General features: G+C 34.9%; 1 protein-coding gene across 1 annotated transcript in view; it reads left to right on the forward strand.

Moving 5' to 3' along the window:
* ATRNL1 (attractin like 1) overlaps positions 1-17,986 on the forward strand; it is a 779,330-nt gene that overhangs the window by 532,434 nt on the left and 228,910 nt on the right. The window contains exon 27 of the mRNA XM_025467337.3: positions 7,132-7,239. Coding sequence (XP_025323122.1) covers positions 7,132-7,239 — 108 coding nt within the window. The remainder of the gene's footprint in view (positions 1-7,131; positions 7,240-17,986) is intronic.

A 17,986-nucleotide genomic window follows, 5' to 3' on the forward strand; every position in this document is an offset into this window, starting at 1 on the left:
AATATGGAGCCTGCTTAAGATTCTCTCTCCCTCTCTCTCTCTCTCTCTCTGCCCCTCCCCCCCAAAACAAAATAAAATAAAGTAAAAAAAATAAAGTCAGTATATAAGGCCGATATGGAGACAAAATCATTCACTATAGATTATAGATGATATTGCACATACAACCTCCTAAACATCAGTTTGAGAACCACTAAGCTAGATGAAGAATTAAAAAGAAACTTTAGAAATAGATGTTTGAGCTTTTGAACCCATGCTGCTTTTGAGATATGTATCAAGTTCTTATCCAACAAATAGGGATGTGTAGAGAATTCTAAAGTAGTCTTTCTTGCTTTCATTATTTATTCTGTTTTATTTTTAAGCATTAATATGTATTAAGAGATTTGTTGAAAGAATTTAAGAAAGTAATTGAGTTACATTCTGGTTCTGGATGAGGGGCAATTAGCTTCTAAAGATAGCAGTAAGTTAAATTATTGAATCCACTGAAACTACAAAAAAAAAGCCTTTTTTGAAGAAAAATATCTATTAGTGCAGAGATTTTCTGGTATTCATCTATTTATCATTTAGAGATCTATGGTTTATAGGTTGAAGAATTTGTGGCTTAGAGATCTCTAAGTTCCTTTTCAAGCTAAGAATCCATGAGGACTTTGCCTTACGCATACCAATTATATGCGTGGTGTTATCAAAATGACAACAATGACTTTCATTTGCTGGCATATTTTAATCCTTATCTTAGCCTATTATGTATGAGTTTTAGCTGTAATTTGAGTGTGAATTATCATATGTGAATTTTATGCATATTCACATAGACACTTTCACACAGTTATTGACATGCATGTATAAATATACATATTTGTAAGCTGAAACAACCTATTACCAATGTAGAGGAAATATTGAACTTTATATTTTGGAACACTTAGATGCATTTTCCATTTTGGTTTTCTTCTTCTCTGGTCACAGGTTTGATGATATTAAAGGTAGGTTTTATTTTTGTCACCTAATTGCTCAAACAACCCGATGTACCTGAACAACCTACCAGGAAAATTTGTTATGGCCATTTGACAACTGAGGACATTTTGCCTTAAAATAGTGAAGAAAAATGAGTGAACTTCAGGTTTAGTGGAATCTTCTGAATGATGAAATCTCTCCTGGACTGTCACTGAAGTTTATTTTGCAAGTTACTACAAATTTGCAAAAAAAACAATTCAAAAGTCACTGAAAGTGAATACTTTCATTTTTTTTTTAAGATTTTACTTATTTATTCATGAGAGACACAGAGAGAGAGAGAGAGGCAGAGACATAGGCAGAGGGAAAAGCAGGCTCCATGCAGGAAGCCCGATGTGGGACTAGATCCTGGGACTCCAGGATCACGCCCTGAGCTGAAGGCAGATGCTCAACCACTGAGCCACCCAGGCATCCCTAAAGTGAACACTTTACGTAAACTAGATGAATACCTGTCAAGAAGCTCTTTGAAAGTTTTTTATTTTTAAGTAAACCACCATTTCAAGAGTAACATAGTCCCAATAGGTCAAAGATTACAGAAATCTAGAAAAGGGTAATTAAAGTAACCTGCACTGGGATGCTGGAGTGGCTCCGCAGTTGAGCATCTGCCTTTGGTTCAGGGTGTGATCCCAGGTCCAGAGATCAAGTCCCACATCGGGCTCCCTGCGAGGAGCCTGCTTCCCAAGAAGCTCTGCCCAGGTCTCTGCCTCTCTCTCTCTCTCTCTCTCTCTCATGAATAAAAAAGATAAAATCTTAAAAAAAAAAATAAAGTAACATGAACAAAGGTGTTATGCCAGGCCACTCCAATAAAGTACTAATACCGACTTCCAACTGATAGACTGGGAAGCAGTATATTCCCAGTATTCGGAATAAGATTTTAAGACTTGTGCCTTGTATTTTCTGTTATGTAAAATGATAGAATATCATACTTTCCTAATTTAAGGATACAAAAAGCTATTGTCACTTCTTTTTACTTCCTTGTACCATACTGGTACCAAAATAACAAAATCGATTGTTCACTTCTATTGCTCTGTTAAATGTGTTTGTGTAAATAACTGAAATACTCCTTTTCACGAAATGTTGCTTAATCTCTAATTCAAACACTTTGTTCATTTTAGTATGTAAGCTCAAGAGTAATCACTAAATCATTTTGATTGCTCCATTTATGCCTTTCCAAAATCTTAGGAATGTAATTGGTATTAAAAATATAAATGCACTATGATGACTTTATGGTAGATTCTTTTCATAATATTTGCAGTATTACAATAAAGTAAATGAGAAGCAACATGAAACCTGCTATTGATTTGTTGTTTCCACAAAATTGCCCCATTCTAAAAAAATAAATATCTATGTTACTTTGGATGATAAAACATAAGTTCTAGAATATCAGGGGACACTTACTTTAAAAAGCTCAATCATAATTGAAATTAGTTTTATCATAACTTGCTTTCATTCACATTTGGATGATACAGATTTTTTATACTTTATGTCATTCATTAGTTGCTCATTCAACAAATACTACTGACTACCAACTAAGAGCTGTGGGGAATAAAAAATAAAAATAGATATTTTTTCCTTGAAGAAGATTTCAGAAAAATATAAGGATATAAAGAGATAGTACCATACTAATATAGTAAGTAATTCATAGGTAAGATGATCATTTCAAACTTGGGGTCAGGTAGAAAGACTTGGAATTTGGGGAGAAGGATGGATAGAACCTAGACATAGCAGGAAGGAGACATGAAGACAACTGGGGACAGTTAGTTACTGTTCTGCTTTTTGTGTGTTTTTAAGGATTATTATCCTAAAATCTGTTAGAGAGTTGTTTGCCTTTTGCTGGAAAGGTGGTTAGTATGAACTTAGAAGAATGATACAGCATTTGAGAGAGAGGTATTGAGTGGAAAAATTATCATATATACACTTGATAAAATCAATGACTATTCCTGGTTGCCATATTTAAACAAGGATTTTCATATTTTTAATTTCATGGTTGTTTTGTAAGACATTTTGAATAATAAAAGTTATTATAGACAACAAACATGACACTATGAACATCTCTTTAATTTTTAAATTTTCTTCACAACAGTGTTTATGGCAGCATGATTATAATCTATTGTATTACGGTCAATTTGTTCTTTTGGCTTTATCTTTATGCTGAATAATTGGCAATAGCAGATTAGTTATAAAACAGATCATCTGTTTTATGGCTTCTTATTGCTGTGCAAAATGTTAAACTTCATTTTATATAAAAATCACAATCACAAAATTAATTAATTAAATTTCAAAAGTTCTTAAGAAAGTACTCTATTTTTTCCTGCTAATTTTTAGGTTGAGGTTTTATCATTCTTAGTCACAAATAGCAGAAAGCCGTTCCAAGTCTAAATTCATTTTACCACAATCATGACATTTTCCAACTGTCTCATAAATTTGCAACATTTGTCAAGAGGGAGAGTAATGGAGCAAAATGTGTCACTAGTGCTGAAGAAAATGGGCCTGTGGTAATTAGTGTGCCACCTTCAAAGACAAAATTAGTGCTTGAAATTTAACATAATAATTGTACCAATGAACAGTTACTGAGTACTCACAGGGTGCCAGCCTCTGTGTTGAGCTGTCCAAGTACATTATCTCTACAGTGCCTTATCCCTTATGATATTATTGCTACTCCCATTTTATGGAGAGAAATAATAAGTATTAGAAAGGTCTGAGTATTTGATTATGGTCCAAGCATTTGTGGATGGAGAAGCTGGGATTCAAAACAAGTCCTCTGAGGTATAGGTGTAGGTGTCGGCACTATTAATATCCCAACTATGTAAATGAGCAAAATTAAGGCTTAGAGAGGTCTAAATAGTTCAGTTAAGCTCTAATGGCTAATAAGTGGAAGAACTGGTATTCAGGCACAGATCCTTCTAAAGTCCAGAGTCTGACTATATTGCATGTCAGACAAATTTTGACACAAGTTAAGTCGCAAGGATGTCTGTTCTGACACAGAGGGGACTGAATTCAGGAAGATGTCAACTGGCAAGAGGGAGGACAATTGATAAGGATATGGCTGAAAGCCAGAAATTAGTAACAAAGAGAATCTCACTTTATTTTATGTTATTATTTTAGAGCCATAACATCGAAGCAAGAGTGTTTCAGGGAGAAGGGGGACTTATCTTTTCTGAGTTTCAGTCAGAATATTTGCATAAGTTTTCTAAGGTCAGAAACTCAAATTTCTCAGCCAGAGTCCTCGAACTAGTCCTCTACTAAGTAGCCTGGAGTGAATTCATTTGGCTAATTTCCTATTTGTATCCTTTACTGTACATTATCTTGTACCCTAATTATTTTTACATTACCATGTCTCATTTTATGAACTATAGCATTATGGTCTTGGGCAAGAACAATGTTTTTCTTCTGCTTTGCAAACATTACTGTAGTAGTCATTCCATTCTTAAAAATAAGTGGAAATTGAAAGCTCAAGAACAAATCAGTGTCTTTAAAAATACCTCTGTATTTGACTAATATTTTTTAAATGAACATAAGTATACGATAATCACTGATTTTTCTTTATTATGAGTTTTGCAGATCACAATAATATGTTATAGTACAGAGAAATTTATTCTTTGTCAAAGATAGTGAATTTGGAATATTTATAGGCCTCTATTACAATATGTGGTATTGAGTATTCATGAATTGTATTTTGTAGACCTTTTACTTTCAGATGTAGGGAAAATATAAGATAAGGAAGCAGAAGCTGTTAATTTTGTTAAAAATCTCTTAACTATGAAGAACTGAGGGTTGCTACAGGGGAGGTGGATGGGGTGTGGGCTAAATTAGTGATAGGTAAGGAGAGCATTTGTGACAAGCAAGGGTATTATATGTAAGTGATGAATCACTAAATTCTACTTCAGAAACCAATACAATACTTTATGTTAACTAACTTGATTTTAAATAAAAAGGTGGAAGAAAAATCTCTTAATTATATGAGATGCCATTTGTAATCTGAGAAAAACTAGTGCAAATGAAAAAAATATTTTTTTTTTTTGTGAATGGGAGAGAGAATGTGGGTGGGGAGGGGTAGAGGGAAAAGGAGAAAGAGAATCTTAAACAGGCTCCACACCTATCATGGAGCCTGATGCTGGGCTCGATCTCACAACCCTGAGGTCATGACCTGGATGCTTAACCCACTGAGCCCTCCAGGTACCGCAGATGAAGAAACTTTTTAATACAAATGTTAGAAAATTGTGTTTAAACCCAAACTAGAGGGATCCCTGGGTGGCGCAGCGGTTTGGCGCCTGCCTTTGGCCCAGGGCGCGATCCTGGAGATCCGGGATCAAATCCCACGTCAGGCTCCCGGTGCATGGAGCCTGCTTCTCCCTCTGCCTGTGTCTCTGCCTCTCTCTCTCTCTCACTGTGTGCCTATCATGAATAAATAAAAATTTAAAAAAAATAAAATAAAATAAAAAAATAAACCCAAACTAGAATTAACAGTTTTCTCATAGCAATTTGTACATTACCATAGGAAAGGTAGTTTGTATATTTGTATGTGTGTGTGTGTGTGTGTGTGTGTGTCTATGTCTCTGTGTGGGTCTGTATGTATGTTCTTATCTAAGAGACAAGGGGTATGGTGTCTTTTACAGTTAGTATCCCTTGGCATTTGAAGTAACATTATGTTTGCATTTTGTTTAGACAAAATGTTCAGATTTATTGACCACTCCTAAGAGAAGCACAGACAAGATTCTATTTTCTAGCAGCTGTATTTTTAATAATATAATTTTGAGGTTATAGTAAGTGAATAATTTGGTAGTTTAGATCATTTACTTTTTACTTTGAATATGTTTATAGTGTATCTTCATTATTTTAAATAAACATAAAATTTAAGAACTTCAGCTATTACTCAGTGATAATTGTATTATTTCTATCCCATCCATATTGGCATGTGGATGTTCTCTTTTTAATAATGACAAAGCAGGTATTAAATTATATTTTAGATGCTCATTTCATGAACACAGTCACTGCTGTGTTACAAGTGTTAAAATGAAAATGTTAAATAATAAACTGCCATCAAGTATTGGCTTTTGTTCCTTCATCATCTAAAAGGAAATTTTATGAATGATGCATCACAGCACGACATACATTTACATTCAAATACCAGTTGTTAACGTTTTAAGTTAATGCCAGTGAATCTTTAAAAATCTTTGTGAATAATGAAGTTATTCATTGTGTTCAAGGATTTTGCCTTTTTCAGTGATAGGATTTTCTTCTCATTTGAAAGAGTGTTTAATTGCATTGCTCATCCACTTTTAATATTTAATAATAATTTTATTAGCTGTGTAGAATGAGAAGGGCAAGATTTGCAATATCTACTGCTGGTCATCAATTTTTTCTTATCATGACTTAATGAATATTATAATTACAAGGAAAGGCAGAAATATAAATTAGGTTGGGAGTTGGCTGGGACTTGCTAGTTTATTGCTTTTAGCTTGGGCAAAGCCCAGAGTAGGCATGAGGAAAAAGAAACAAGTATCTTGGGGTACTTTAGAAGCCCTAGCACAAAATTTTTGCAGCCTACTAATCATTCCTTATTTTCAATAATGAACACAGATGGTTTGAATCAAGTTACAAACACTGTCAGTAACAATTCCTCCTGGTTCCACAGCAGTTGACAGGATCTTGACAACTTCCAAGACTTAGTCTTGGCAGGTATATGTTTCTTTAATCTCTATTAATGCATTTTGAAACTTTTTACTATCTTTTGTTAAACACTTTTATTGGTATTTACTTTCAGCTGAGACAAAAGCTGCATTATTTTGCGAGGCAAAACTTGACATAGCCACCATCATAGTAACACTTTTTACTGAGGTAGCACCTCCCACCTTAAGTTTTCAAAATGTTTTTGGGTACATTTCATTAGGTCTGTGGGATAGAGGTCAGGAGAAAAGTTCTTTGCAGGTACCATGTGTTTAAAGCCTCTGTGGATTTATGACCCTGGCCATGGGGAAAAAACAATTTTCATTTTATTGATCTAGCTATAGATACGGGCATCAGATGATTCCTAAGTTTTGAGTACCATTGTTAAAAATGGAACCAGGTATTGTTGAATTTCATGTGTTTTTAACCTATTTTAAACAAATCATTTTTAACCCCCTCCAGCAACTACTTCGAGAACGACAGCAGATGGCCAGCCGTCCCTTTGCTTCCGTTGATGTAGCACTGGAAGTAGGAGCTGAACAAACCGAGTTTCTACGAGGGCCATTAGAGGTAGGAACTGTGGTGCCGAAAGGGGACCACTGTGATTTGCATATTTATATTGCTTCTCTAATCTGCATCTGCTTGTGCAGCCAAATACAGTCCGATTATGTAGAGTTGACAAGATTCAGCTACATATGTTATGCCACTTCCAAGGCACATAGTTTTAATAGCATGACATGAGCTGTAACAAAAGCCACTGGAGAATCTATTAGCCTAGGCAAGAGTGACAGACTGCTCACCTGCAGCCTTTCTCTGACAGATAGGAGCTGAAGGAATTTAAGATACAGGTGTGATTGAAGAAACGAAGCACCCTATTTTTAGTCTTTGGAGTGCCCAATATTCTAGTTAATAATTCACATTTATCTTTAATGAAGTTGACCGTAACAGGTGGGGGGAGAGGAGTTGCATTTTAATTACATAGTTTCAGTTTTGAATGTTGAGAATTGTAGAATGTAGTGAATATTTTTATTTGGAGCAGTGGCTATATTAGTGTATTCTTTTATTGCAAATGCAGAAATAGAGTATGGTGAAGGAGAAATCATTATGTGCAAGTAAATGTGTGGTACTAGATTCCTGAAATAATGCATGGAATGGCTTCAGAAAAGAATGACCACAGAGAGAAAAAATCCACAGATTGTGATCTACAAAAATCAAAGCATTTTGAGGCATAGTCATTTAGTTGTATTCTTATTATTTTTATTTTATTTACATTTCATGGATGGTAAGACGTTTAAGTAGAAAGATTAAGAAACGCTATGAAGTTCGAAAATTGTATCCCCCCCCTTTTTTTTTAAATCCCCTTATGTGACTAATTTCATGTTGCTATTTTCAAATCTTGCTTTTCTTCAAGGAAAGCAAAAGAAATAGACTCCTCCAAAAACCTAGGTACAAATATAATTGATTCTGTCTATAGCAGTTTGGTTATTTTGGGGAAAAAAGAATTAAACAACTGAATCAGGCCGTGCGGATGTTATCCAGAGAGCTGATTTTTAGAGGACGTTTCTCTGTGATTTTTTTTAGCTTTTGTGTACTTGATATTTTACTATTCTACATCACAGGTTGCCATGGAAGCTTAGAACATTAGGAAATTAATATGTATATCTTCCATTACTGGGGGAGAAATTAGAAGACAGAATGATTAAATGAAAGTTACAGTAGATACTGTAATATCATGTTGGCCCTTTGCATCACATCACTTTAGTACAAAGTCTTTAACAAATAGGAAACCTGGACTATTTGAATCCGACTTCTTTTTCTCCTCATCTGTTAAAAACATTGTCAAACACTGTGAAAACACAAGTCACAGGAGAAAAATGAATGTAAACAATACATACACAATTCACAGAGGAACAGAACCAATGGAGAACTAGAAAACTCACAAACTTAAAGAGCAAATGTAATTCACACGCATGGGCACACTGCCAGTGTGTCAGTTGCTGCTTACTAGTGTTCAGGAATGTATTGTTAGGTGTGTGTGTGTGTGTGTGTGTGTTTGTGTGTGTTCATAATCATTCCATTTCTTTTATTTTTTCCAAATTTTATTTCCTTCTTTATCATTGTCATTTTTAACATTAAATTTTATTTTGTAGAGTTTAGAGATTTCTACCTCTACTTAGTTTTAATTCGTTTGCCTACTGTCCTTTTATTCCTTACTTCCAACTTCTCTGTGTCCTTTTGTTTTTTACCTATCCCTTAAAGAAGTGACTATTCACTTTTTATTTACCCAGTCATTCTGTAGTCTATCTTTTGATTAATTGCCTGAATCTATTTACATTGACAATAATTACTGTACTCCCAAAGTTTATTTTAGGGGCTCCATTGTGTGTGCGCACGCATGTGTGCACCTGTGTGTATGTGTGTGTGTGTTGTTCTTGTTGTTACTACCCTTCTTTTTGGTTCTTTTTCTGTTTCTCTTGGATAAATTGATTTCCTTTTACTAAACAATTTTCCACATTCTATCTCGGTTTCTGATGGTTACCTGTTACTTACCATGATTCATAGTGATGGTTATTTTCCTCATCACTGCCTAAAAGTTTATTAAAACACATTCCTGCCCTATCTGTCTCAAACAAAATTAATATTTTAGCATGCTCTCAACTTCCTGTGTTCCTCCTACCCTATGTTAATCTGTTTGGAAATTTTATTTAATTTTTTAAAGATTTATTTATTTATTTATTCATGATAGACATAGAGAGAGAGGCAGAGACACAGGCAGAGGGAGAAGCAGGCACCATGCCGGGAGCCCGACGTGGGACTCGATCCTGGGACTCCAGGATCGCGATCTGGGCCAAAGGCAGGCGCTAAACCACTGAGCCACCCAGGGATCCCTGTTTGGAAATTTTAATCCAGATATTATGGGCATAGTTTTTTTTTATTATGGTATATTTAACAATAAACTGTCTTTACCCTTCTTTACTCTTTATATCTAGATGCTTACTCATGCATTTCTTTCATCTTTCACTATATTTTTCAAAGAGAAATTTTATGTGGCATGCTCTTTGAGACCTCAGATGCCTACTAATATGTTTATTTTGTCCTCACATGTAAATAATGGTTTAATTAGATATAAAATTAAGTTTCAAAGTTCCCTTCTTCAAAACTTCAAAGGTATTATGCCCTTGTCTCAAGTCTGATGTCAGTTATATTCTTTGTCCTTTGTAAATGATCTCCACTTCCTTTTTGCAATCATTTAGAATTTTCTCTTGTTTCTCAATATTCTTAAATCTCTCTCTCTGACATGTATATGTTACCTCGTATTTACCAATCTGTGCCCCCCTTTAAATCTGTAGCCCTATAACTTTGTATAATGCTGACTAATCTTTGGTTACTATTTCTTTTAATATTTCTTACTGTATTCTGTCCCGGAATTCCCACTAGACACTCTTGATACTTCTTCCATCATCTATATTTCTTAGCTTGTCTCTCATTATTTTTACTCTTTCATCTTCTCCAGCTGCCTCTGGGAACATTCCTCGATCTGCCATTCTAGTATACTGCTTTCTGAAGAGTGCATCCTTTCTGCTATTTAACCCATTCACTGACTTCATATCAACAATGATATATTTTGTTGTTAATAGCTGCAATTGTTCTTTTCTTCACAGCTGCTTGTGGATACCTCATATTTCTAATGCCCTCCCTGTCTTTCTGAAGCCATTCATTATATTTAATTTAAATACTATTCCATGCCTTCCCTTGTATTTGACTTCCTCTGGTATAGATCATTCCATTTTTCAATTTCTTCATGGTGCATTCACTCTTCAGAGTTCTCTTTTCTTTTTTTCTATGTACACATATTTATTTTAGCTACTAGGATCCACACTTAGGAAGAGGGATAAAATCCTTGACTCTCAATTGTGCTCTTTCGAGTAATATAGTGGTTGGGCGTGAGGAAGCTGCTTGTAGTGTATAATCTGGGTTCAGTCACCACTGCTCATTTGTCATGCATGTTCCTTTCACTTGAGAACTTTAAAGTACTTCCTTCCCAATCATTATTCCTATCAGATGGTAGCCTCCCTCTGATGAAGGTGCAGGTCCGCAGTTGAGGTGGGGATAGGTGAATGCTTAGGGATTGCCCAGGTTCCTGCATGTATGGCTCTGGGATTCCACATCCCAGCTGAACTCTAAAGCTACCCTACCATTAATTTGCAGCCTTGGTCTGGCATTGGGCTGTTTCTGCTGCTTTCCTGACCCCTGCAGGTGAGATGAGCATCCAGAGAATGTGGACCTCTGGCACTCTCCTAATTCAGGCCACCATTTACTTCCTATAATACACCTAATCCCCTTCTATCTTTCCAACTGTTTCTTTTAAGATTTTGTATGAATTGCTGAGTATGTTTTGATAATCAGCAACATTTTTATATCTTGTATGTTATCACTATGTTTGAATTCAGGGAAGGAGACAGGTAATTTGTTTATCATTTGTTGGCTGCAGGAGCAAGTGCTTTGTGGGTTTTGTTTGTTTGTTTTTGTTTTAAAGATTTTATTTTTTCATGAGAGACCAAGAGAGAGGCAGAGACATAGGCAGAGGGAGAAGCAGGCTCCCTGAGAGGTGCCTGATGTGGGACTGATCCCACGACCTCAGGATCACACCCTGAGCCAAAGACAGATGCTCAACCACTGAGCTACCCAGGCATGCCTGCGAGTGCTTTGTATTTTTTAGAGCATTCTATTAATGTTGATTGTCTTGTTATTTTTCTCATTTCATTGCTTAATTATACAAATAATGGGCATACCACTATTTCTTTTGTACCACTTGTTTTCAGTGAAATGCCCAAGAAGAAAAATATCTACCTCCATATTCTCCTTTAGCAAGCCCTTTTTATCTGGGAGTCAAGTTCTACTTATTAATGTATAGTATTGTGGGGTTCTTTTGGAAACAGGTTTAATAATATGTACCATACAATTCACCCAACTAAATTATACAGTTTGGTGATTTTTAGTACAGAGTTGTGTAACCATCACCAAAATCAATTTTTAGAACATTTTTATCATCCCCAACACAAACCCCATACTGCCTAGCAGTCACTTTCCATGTATCCCGCATCATTCTTCCTCAGCCCTAGGTACTAATCTACTTTTGTTTTTATAGATTTTCCTAATCTATGTTTTCATTTCATTTCGTGTAAATGGACTCATACAGTATTTTTTTTGGATTAGCTTCTTTACCATAGCATAATATTTTTAAGGTTCGCTCATATTGTGGCATAGGATCAGTACTTCTTTTCTTTTTATTGCCAAATAGTATTATATTGTATGGATGTCACATTTTGTTTATATATTTACCAACTGAGAGATATTTAGGTTGTTCTCACTTTTTAGATATTCTGAAAAATGGTATTATGAATGTTTGTAAACGAGTGACATTTCTTGGCTATGTAATTAAGAATGGAATCGTTGAGTCATATAATTTTTTATTATTTATTTGAAAGAATTTCTCTCCCCATTGCATGATCTTGAGACCTTTGTTGAAAATCAATTGACCATAGATGTAGGGATTTATTTCTGAACACTCAATATAGTCTATTGTTTGATAGGTCTGTCATATGACAGTACCAGACTGTATTGATTACTGTAACTTTGTAGTAAATTCTGGAATTCGAGAATATGAGTCTCCCAACATTGTTCTTTTTGAAGATCATTTTGGTTCTTCTGGGTCTCTTGAATTTCCACATTAACTTTAGGATCAGTTTGTCAATTGCTACAATGAAGCCCACTAGTATTTTGATAGGACTTGCGTTGAATCTGTACATCAACTTGGGGGAGTATGTTATATTTTTACATCTACCTTATTGAGGTGGTAATTTCATTAATTGAGTACCTTCATGCTTCCTCCATGCCTAAAATCCTAAATTCCATATAAGATTTCCTTCCTCTTCGTAAATAATTATGATTTCTGATATTTGAAATTCCCTATAGCTACATATGTCTAACCTTTTAAAATAAATCAGCAACATAGATTTTTTAAAAATACAAGCTGAAAACATTGCTGTTCAGTAGATTGTTTTAGAGCTTAAATTGTTTATTTCTTCCTGTAAAATTAAACACCAGAAGTAAATCTGAGCAGCTGCTGGTATATTCCTTTGACATACTTTAGAAAATAATAGCAGTAGAAGTAAATGTTTAAAATTTTATTTTCTTTTCTCCTTTGCTAAGCATTTTGTGATAATTACTATTAAGAGGAAGTTATCTATCTGAAATGACTAAACATACACATATATATGTGAAACTTTTTTTTTCATTTTTATAGTATACTGGAAACTGGTCTTAATCTCTTTTTTATATACATAACAATACAATGTAGTTTATTGATTTACTTACACAGTGAATTCTGAAGCTTAGGCCCTGAAAATCACATTAAGGATTTTATGTAAACCTAAAAATCTAAGTAATTTTAAAGTTCTTCTGCTGGGTTTTTCTTAAAATTTGGTTTTTAAATTCAACACAAAGTCATAGGTTAGCTGGCTATTGCTGCTGTGTAAATATTTTTTGAGTGTTCATGATGTAGTAGGTTAAGAAATGGATTTCTTTTAAATTAAATTTGACTCATGTGCCACTGAGTTCCATATCTGTACAGTCAGGGGAAAATGTAATGTACAACATGAAATAATTACTTTTGATACATCTACGGGTAATGGTGTGCTACTATACACCAAATGGCCTATTCTATGAAGTGGATGTGTTCCTGAAAATTTTTACATATATATTAATTATATTTTTTAATGAGTGAGGAGTGTTGAATCTTTATAGGACCTTTGTGTAAAAGCCATAGGTGTAAAACCTTTCGTGACTGAAAAAATATATAGGTAGTCTGAATAATCACATTCTAAATTTTCTATTAGCAAGTATAAATCACTACATTTTACTGTATTAGAGTGACAAATTAAAATACATTGTTAAAATTTAATAAATGCACTTAGAATGTAAATTTATATACAAGCACAACATATTAGTGGGTTTAAACTTAACTTAAAAAGAGGATTATTTTTGCAGTAATAGTGTGACCTATAGTACCCATGGGTCATTTTTCTTCCACCCAGCAATAACATGAACATTAATGGTAATTGTTCGGCAGGTTTTTATGGAACACTTCCTAAGTGCTTGAGAAACATCAGAGAATACAACCAAAGAACCATGTTTATATCATAGCCAGGAAAAAGAAATTATTTAATACATTATGAGGTAGCAAGTTCAATGGAAAAAGGAAAAATAAAGCAAGACAAGGGTTTGGGGAATGGTTTGTGGTGGTGGAGGAGGGTGAAGTACTGAATAGGGTGGCAGTCAGGGTCACCTCATTTAGAAGGTGAGATTTGAGCAGGTCTTGAAAGAAGTAAAGGAGTTAAGCAGGCAGAAGATTCCCAGAGGGGAAAAGTGTTCCAGACAGAGGGAATGGCTGGAGCAGAAGCCCTCAGGTGGGGCATTCCTGTCAAGCTCATGGAACAGCAAGCATGGAGTGGGAGTAAGCAGATGATAATAGGGCCACGTAGACCTTTATAAAAACTTTGACATTCACTTCTGAGTGAAGAGAAGAGCCAATTGCAGGTTTCGTTGGAGGACAGACATAATTTGATGGTTTTTAAAAGGATCACTCTGCCTTTTGGGTTAAGAATACTTTGAAGAAAAATGTCTTTGTATAGTTCCCTGAGAAACTGTCATCAAGAAGATGAATTTGTTCATCTAGGATTGAAGAATATGTGACGGGGAAGTAGAGCCATGAAAAACGGAAATGGCAGGCTACCAATACCACTGTGAACAACCAAAGCTGCATTTCCTTGGGAACCACACATCAGACTATGGATGCCAGAGGCATAGGGCCAAGTATTTATTGCCCAACTCTTTTCTGTTACTGGTTGAGGGACACTTCCTTGGAGGCTAGAGAAAGGCCTCAGGCAAAGAAACGCTGGCTCTGGCATTGGTAGTCAGCAGAAAAACGGACCTGCTATCTGATGGGTAATGGAAATCAACCTATTCTTGCTGCTACTGGGAGAGCATAGAAGGAGAAAGACTTGATAGCAGGCTACTGTAGGAATCCAGGCCACAGATAATGGTGGCAAGAAAAGTTGAAGTCATGGGGAGTGATCACATTCGGACTATATTTTTAAGATTCCTATGAATATAATGTTCTCATTTTGAAAGTTTTTCTAGTGAAATTATGTTTGTAAAATCTAAAGAGAAAGATTTAAGAAAATGATTTTTCAGTTCCAGCTCAAGATGGAAACATAGAAAGATCCTGAACTTACCTCTTCCCACAGACACACTGAATGAGGAACAATTTCCTCTTAAAAAAAAAAAAAAGAACCCTAAAAACTATGGAGCAAAACCCTTCCTGTCAAGCAAATGAGAGGGATGCCACATTGAAGCAGGTAGAAAAAGGTGAGACATTGTCTTACTATAAACCCCATCTGACAGCTCAGTCAGGAAGGAACTCAATACCCAGAGCTTCTCCCTGAGGAGAAAGGATTTGTATCTCACATCAGGAATACCAACTTTTAAGACCCTTACCTGGGAGTTAATCCCCCAAGAGATCTGACTTTGAAGACTACTGGGGCTGTGCCTGAGGAGCAGGCTTCTGGTTTGGCATACTTCGAAGGGGCCACAGAGGTATTCTCAGGTGATGTGGGCTGGTGGACACAATCTTTGTCCTCTCCCTCTTCCTTGCTCCAGCTTGCTTGTATCTTCTGGAGTGGACTTTATACCCTTGTCTGGTGCCCTGGTTTTTGTAGCTGCTGCCAGGGGACACCTCTTCATTGCTTGGCTCAGGTAACTAGCAGGGCTTATGCTCACAGGTCCCATAGGACTGTGAGGAAAGGAGAAAGACATCATATACCTAGCACTCCCAGGGCACAGAAAGAGGCAACAGACTCAGGAGCTCAATCTTTCTGGGAAAGAGACCTGTTAGTCTGTCATTCTAACTGTAGCTTGAGGGCCCGGCTTCTCATTTAAATAAACCTCTAAAGGCTGACTGCAAATCATATATCTGATAAGGGATTAATGTATATGTATATTTATATGTATAGATGAATATTTATGTATATATATTTATATATATGTGTATTTATATATAAAGAACTCATTCAACTCAACAGCAACAAAACAATCATTTAAAAAATGGACAGAAGATCTGAATATAAATTTCTAGAGAAGATGACACAGATGATGCAATAGGTACAAGAAAAAGATGCTCTGTTATCAAAAATATAAGAAATAGTAAGTATTGGCAAGGATGTGGAGAAATAGGAACTCTTTGTTCATGGGAATGTAAATTGGTATAGTCACTGTGGAAAACTATATGGAGTTTCCTTAAGAAAAATTAACAATAGAACTACAACATGATCCAGCAAGTCTACCTCTGGATATGTATCCAAAGAAAATGAAAACACTATTTTGAAAAGGTATCTACATCCCCATATTTGTTGCAGAAATAGTCAGGATATGGAAACAACATTTTAAGTGTCCATTGATAGATGAATGGATAAAGAAGATTTGATATAGGGCACCTGGGTGATTCAGTTGGTTAAGTATCTGCCTTCAGCTCAGGTCATGATCCCAGGGTCCTGAGATTGAGGCCAGTGTCTGGCTCCCAGCTCGTTGGAGACACTGCTTCTTCTTCTCCCCCTACCCCTCCTAACCCCTATTCATTCTCTCTCTCTCAAATAAATAAATAAATAAATTTTGAAAAAGATATATATATATATATATACACACACACACACACTATATATATATGTATATATATGTCACTATGTATGTATCCCTTATATACATATACATATACATATACATATATACCCCATGTTTGTGTACTATTCAACTATAAAAAATAATGAAATCTTTCCAGTTGCAACAATATGAATGGACTTTGAGGGCATTATAGTAACTGAAATAAGTCAAACAGAAAAAGATAAATGTCATATGATCTCACTTATATGTGGAATCTAAACAAACAAACAAAAGAAGTGATCTTATAGACACAGAGAATAGATTGATGATTGCCAGAGGCAAGGGTGAGGGACTGTGCAAAATGGATAAAGGGAATCAAAGTAACAGACTTCTAATTATAAAACAAATAATCATGGGGATGTAATGTACAGTGTGGTGCCTGTAGTTAATAATACCATATTGTATGTTCGAAAGTTGCTAAGAGAATAAATCCTAAAAGTTCTCATCACAAGAAGAAATCCTATAGCTATGTACAGTGACAGATGTTAACTAGACTTATTGTGGTGATCATTTTGCAATATATACAAATATCAAATCATTATGTTGGCTCATTATGTTGTACTCTTGAAACTAATAGTGTTTTTTGTCAATTATACCTCAAAAAATTTCAGAAAAAATATTTTCTCCTTTTAAATGGCACTGTAATAGCTCTAGAACTTCTTCTGGTGCTGTATGTATTCATTGAGATACATAATAGTCACATTCTGTCTTAATATAATCTCTCAAACCACAAAATACACGCTTTTCTTCAGTAACTGATAGAAACCACGAGAAATGAAGGCAAAAACATCTATTGCCCCTTATGTGACTTAGACAGACTAGGTTTGTTATATCTGGTATCACACTAAGAGCCCAGCATACAATTGGTTCACAAACAAGTGAGTGTATAGCCCCTTAGCTGAAATGATGATGATGTTAAAAATATGCATTCCCTATTCATGTTTTGTTTTGTTTTGTTTTCTTGCCTTTTTTTTTTCACTAGGAGTATAAACTTGTATGAGTCCTTAAGTATCACTGATGGTTTTTGCTGGGATATTATTCTTTGTTTCTATTTATATTTCTAATTATTTTTTAGCTAGTTATTCTTACCCTGTTACTTATAACACTGAAAAACAAAACCAAAAGAAAGAATTTGTTAATTTATTATATGTTACACAATAGTCTATACATTGTGATCTGATTTTGATAAACATGGAAAGGGGCAAATTCTTAATAATAGTTATATCTAGATGGGTGATATATATGCTATTCTTCTTACATAGCTGTACTTTCCTTTTGTGATGCCATGCACTGCTTTTTAAAAAAAAAAAACAAAGAATTAATAAAAAGTATCAATCTAATGGAAGTATAAAATGTGGCTATTTTTTTCTTAATTTTTAGACTCTTACATTCACTCTACATATATTCAGGTTTGAAATTTTGCCAGTTATTTAAAATGAGTATTTCCAGTCATCATTTCTATTTTAGGAAAAAAAAATTCCTTATTTATATTGCACATATTCTGGGCTCTTCTGTTGTTACCTCTTAACCCACTGTAATT

The sequence above is a fragment of the Canis lupus genome, chromosome 28 (genome assembly GCF_003254725.2).
Source record: "Canis lupus dingo isolate Sandy chromosome 28, ASM325472v2, whole genome shotgun sequence".
Classification (NCBI taxonomy): Eukaryota; Metazoa; Chordata; class Mammalia; order Carnivora; family Canidae; genus Canis; species Canis lupus.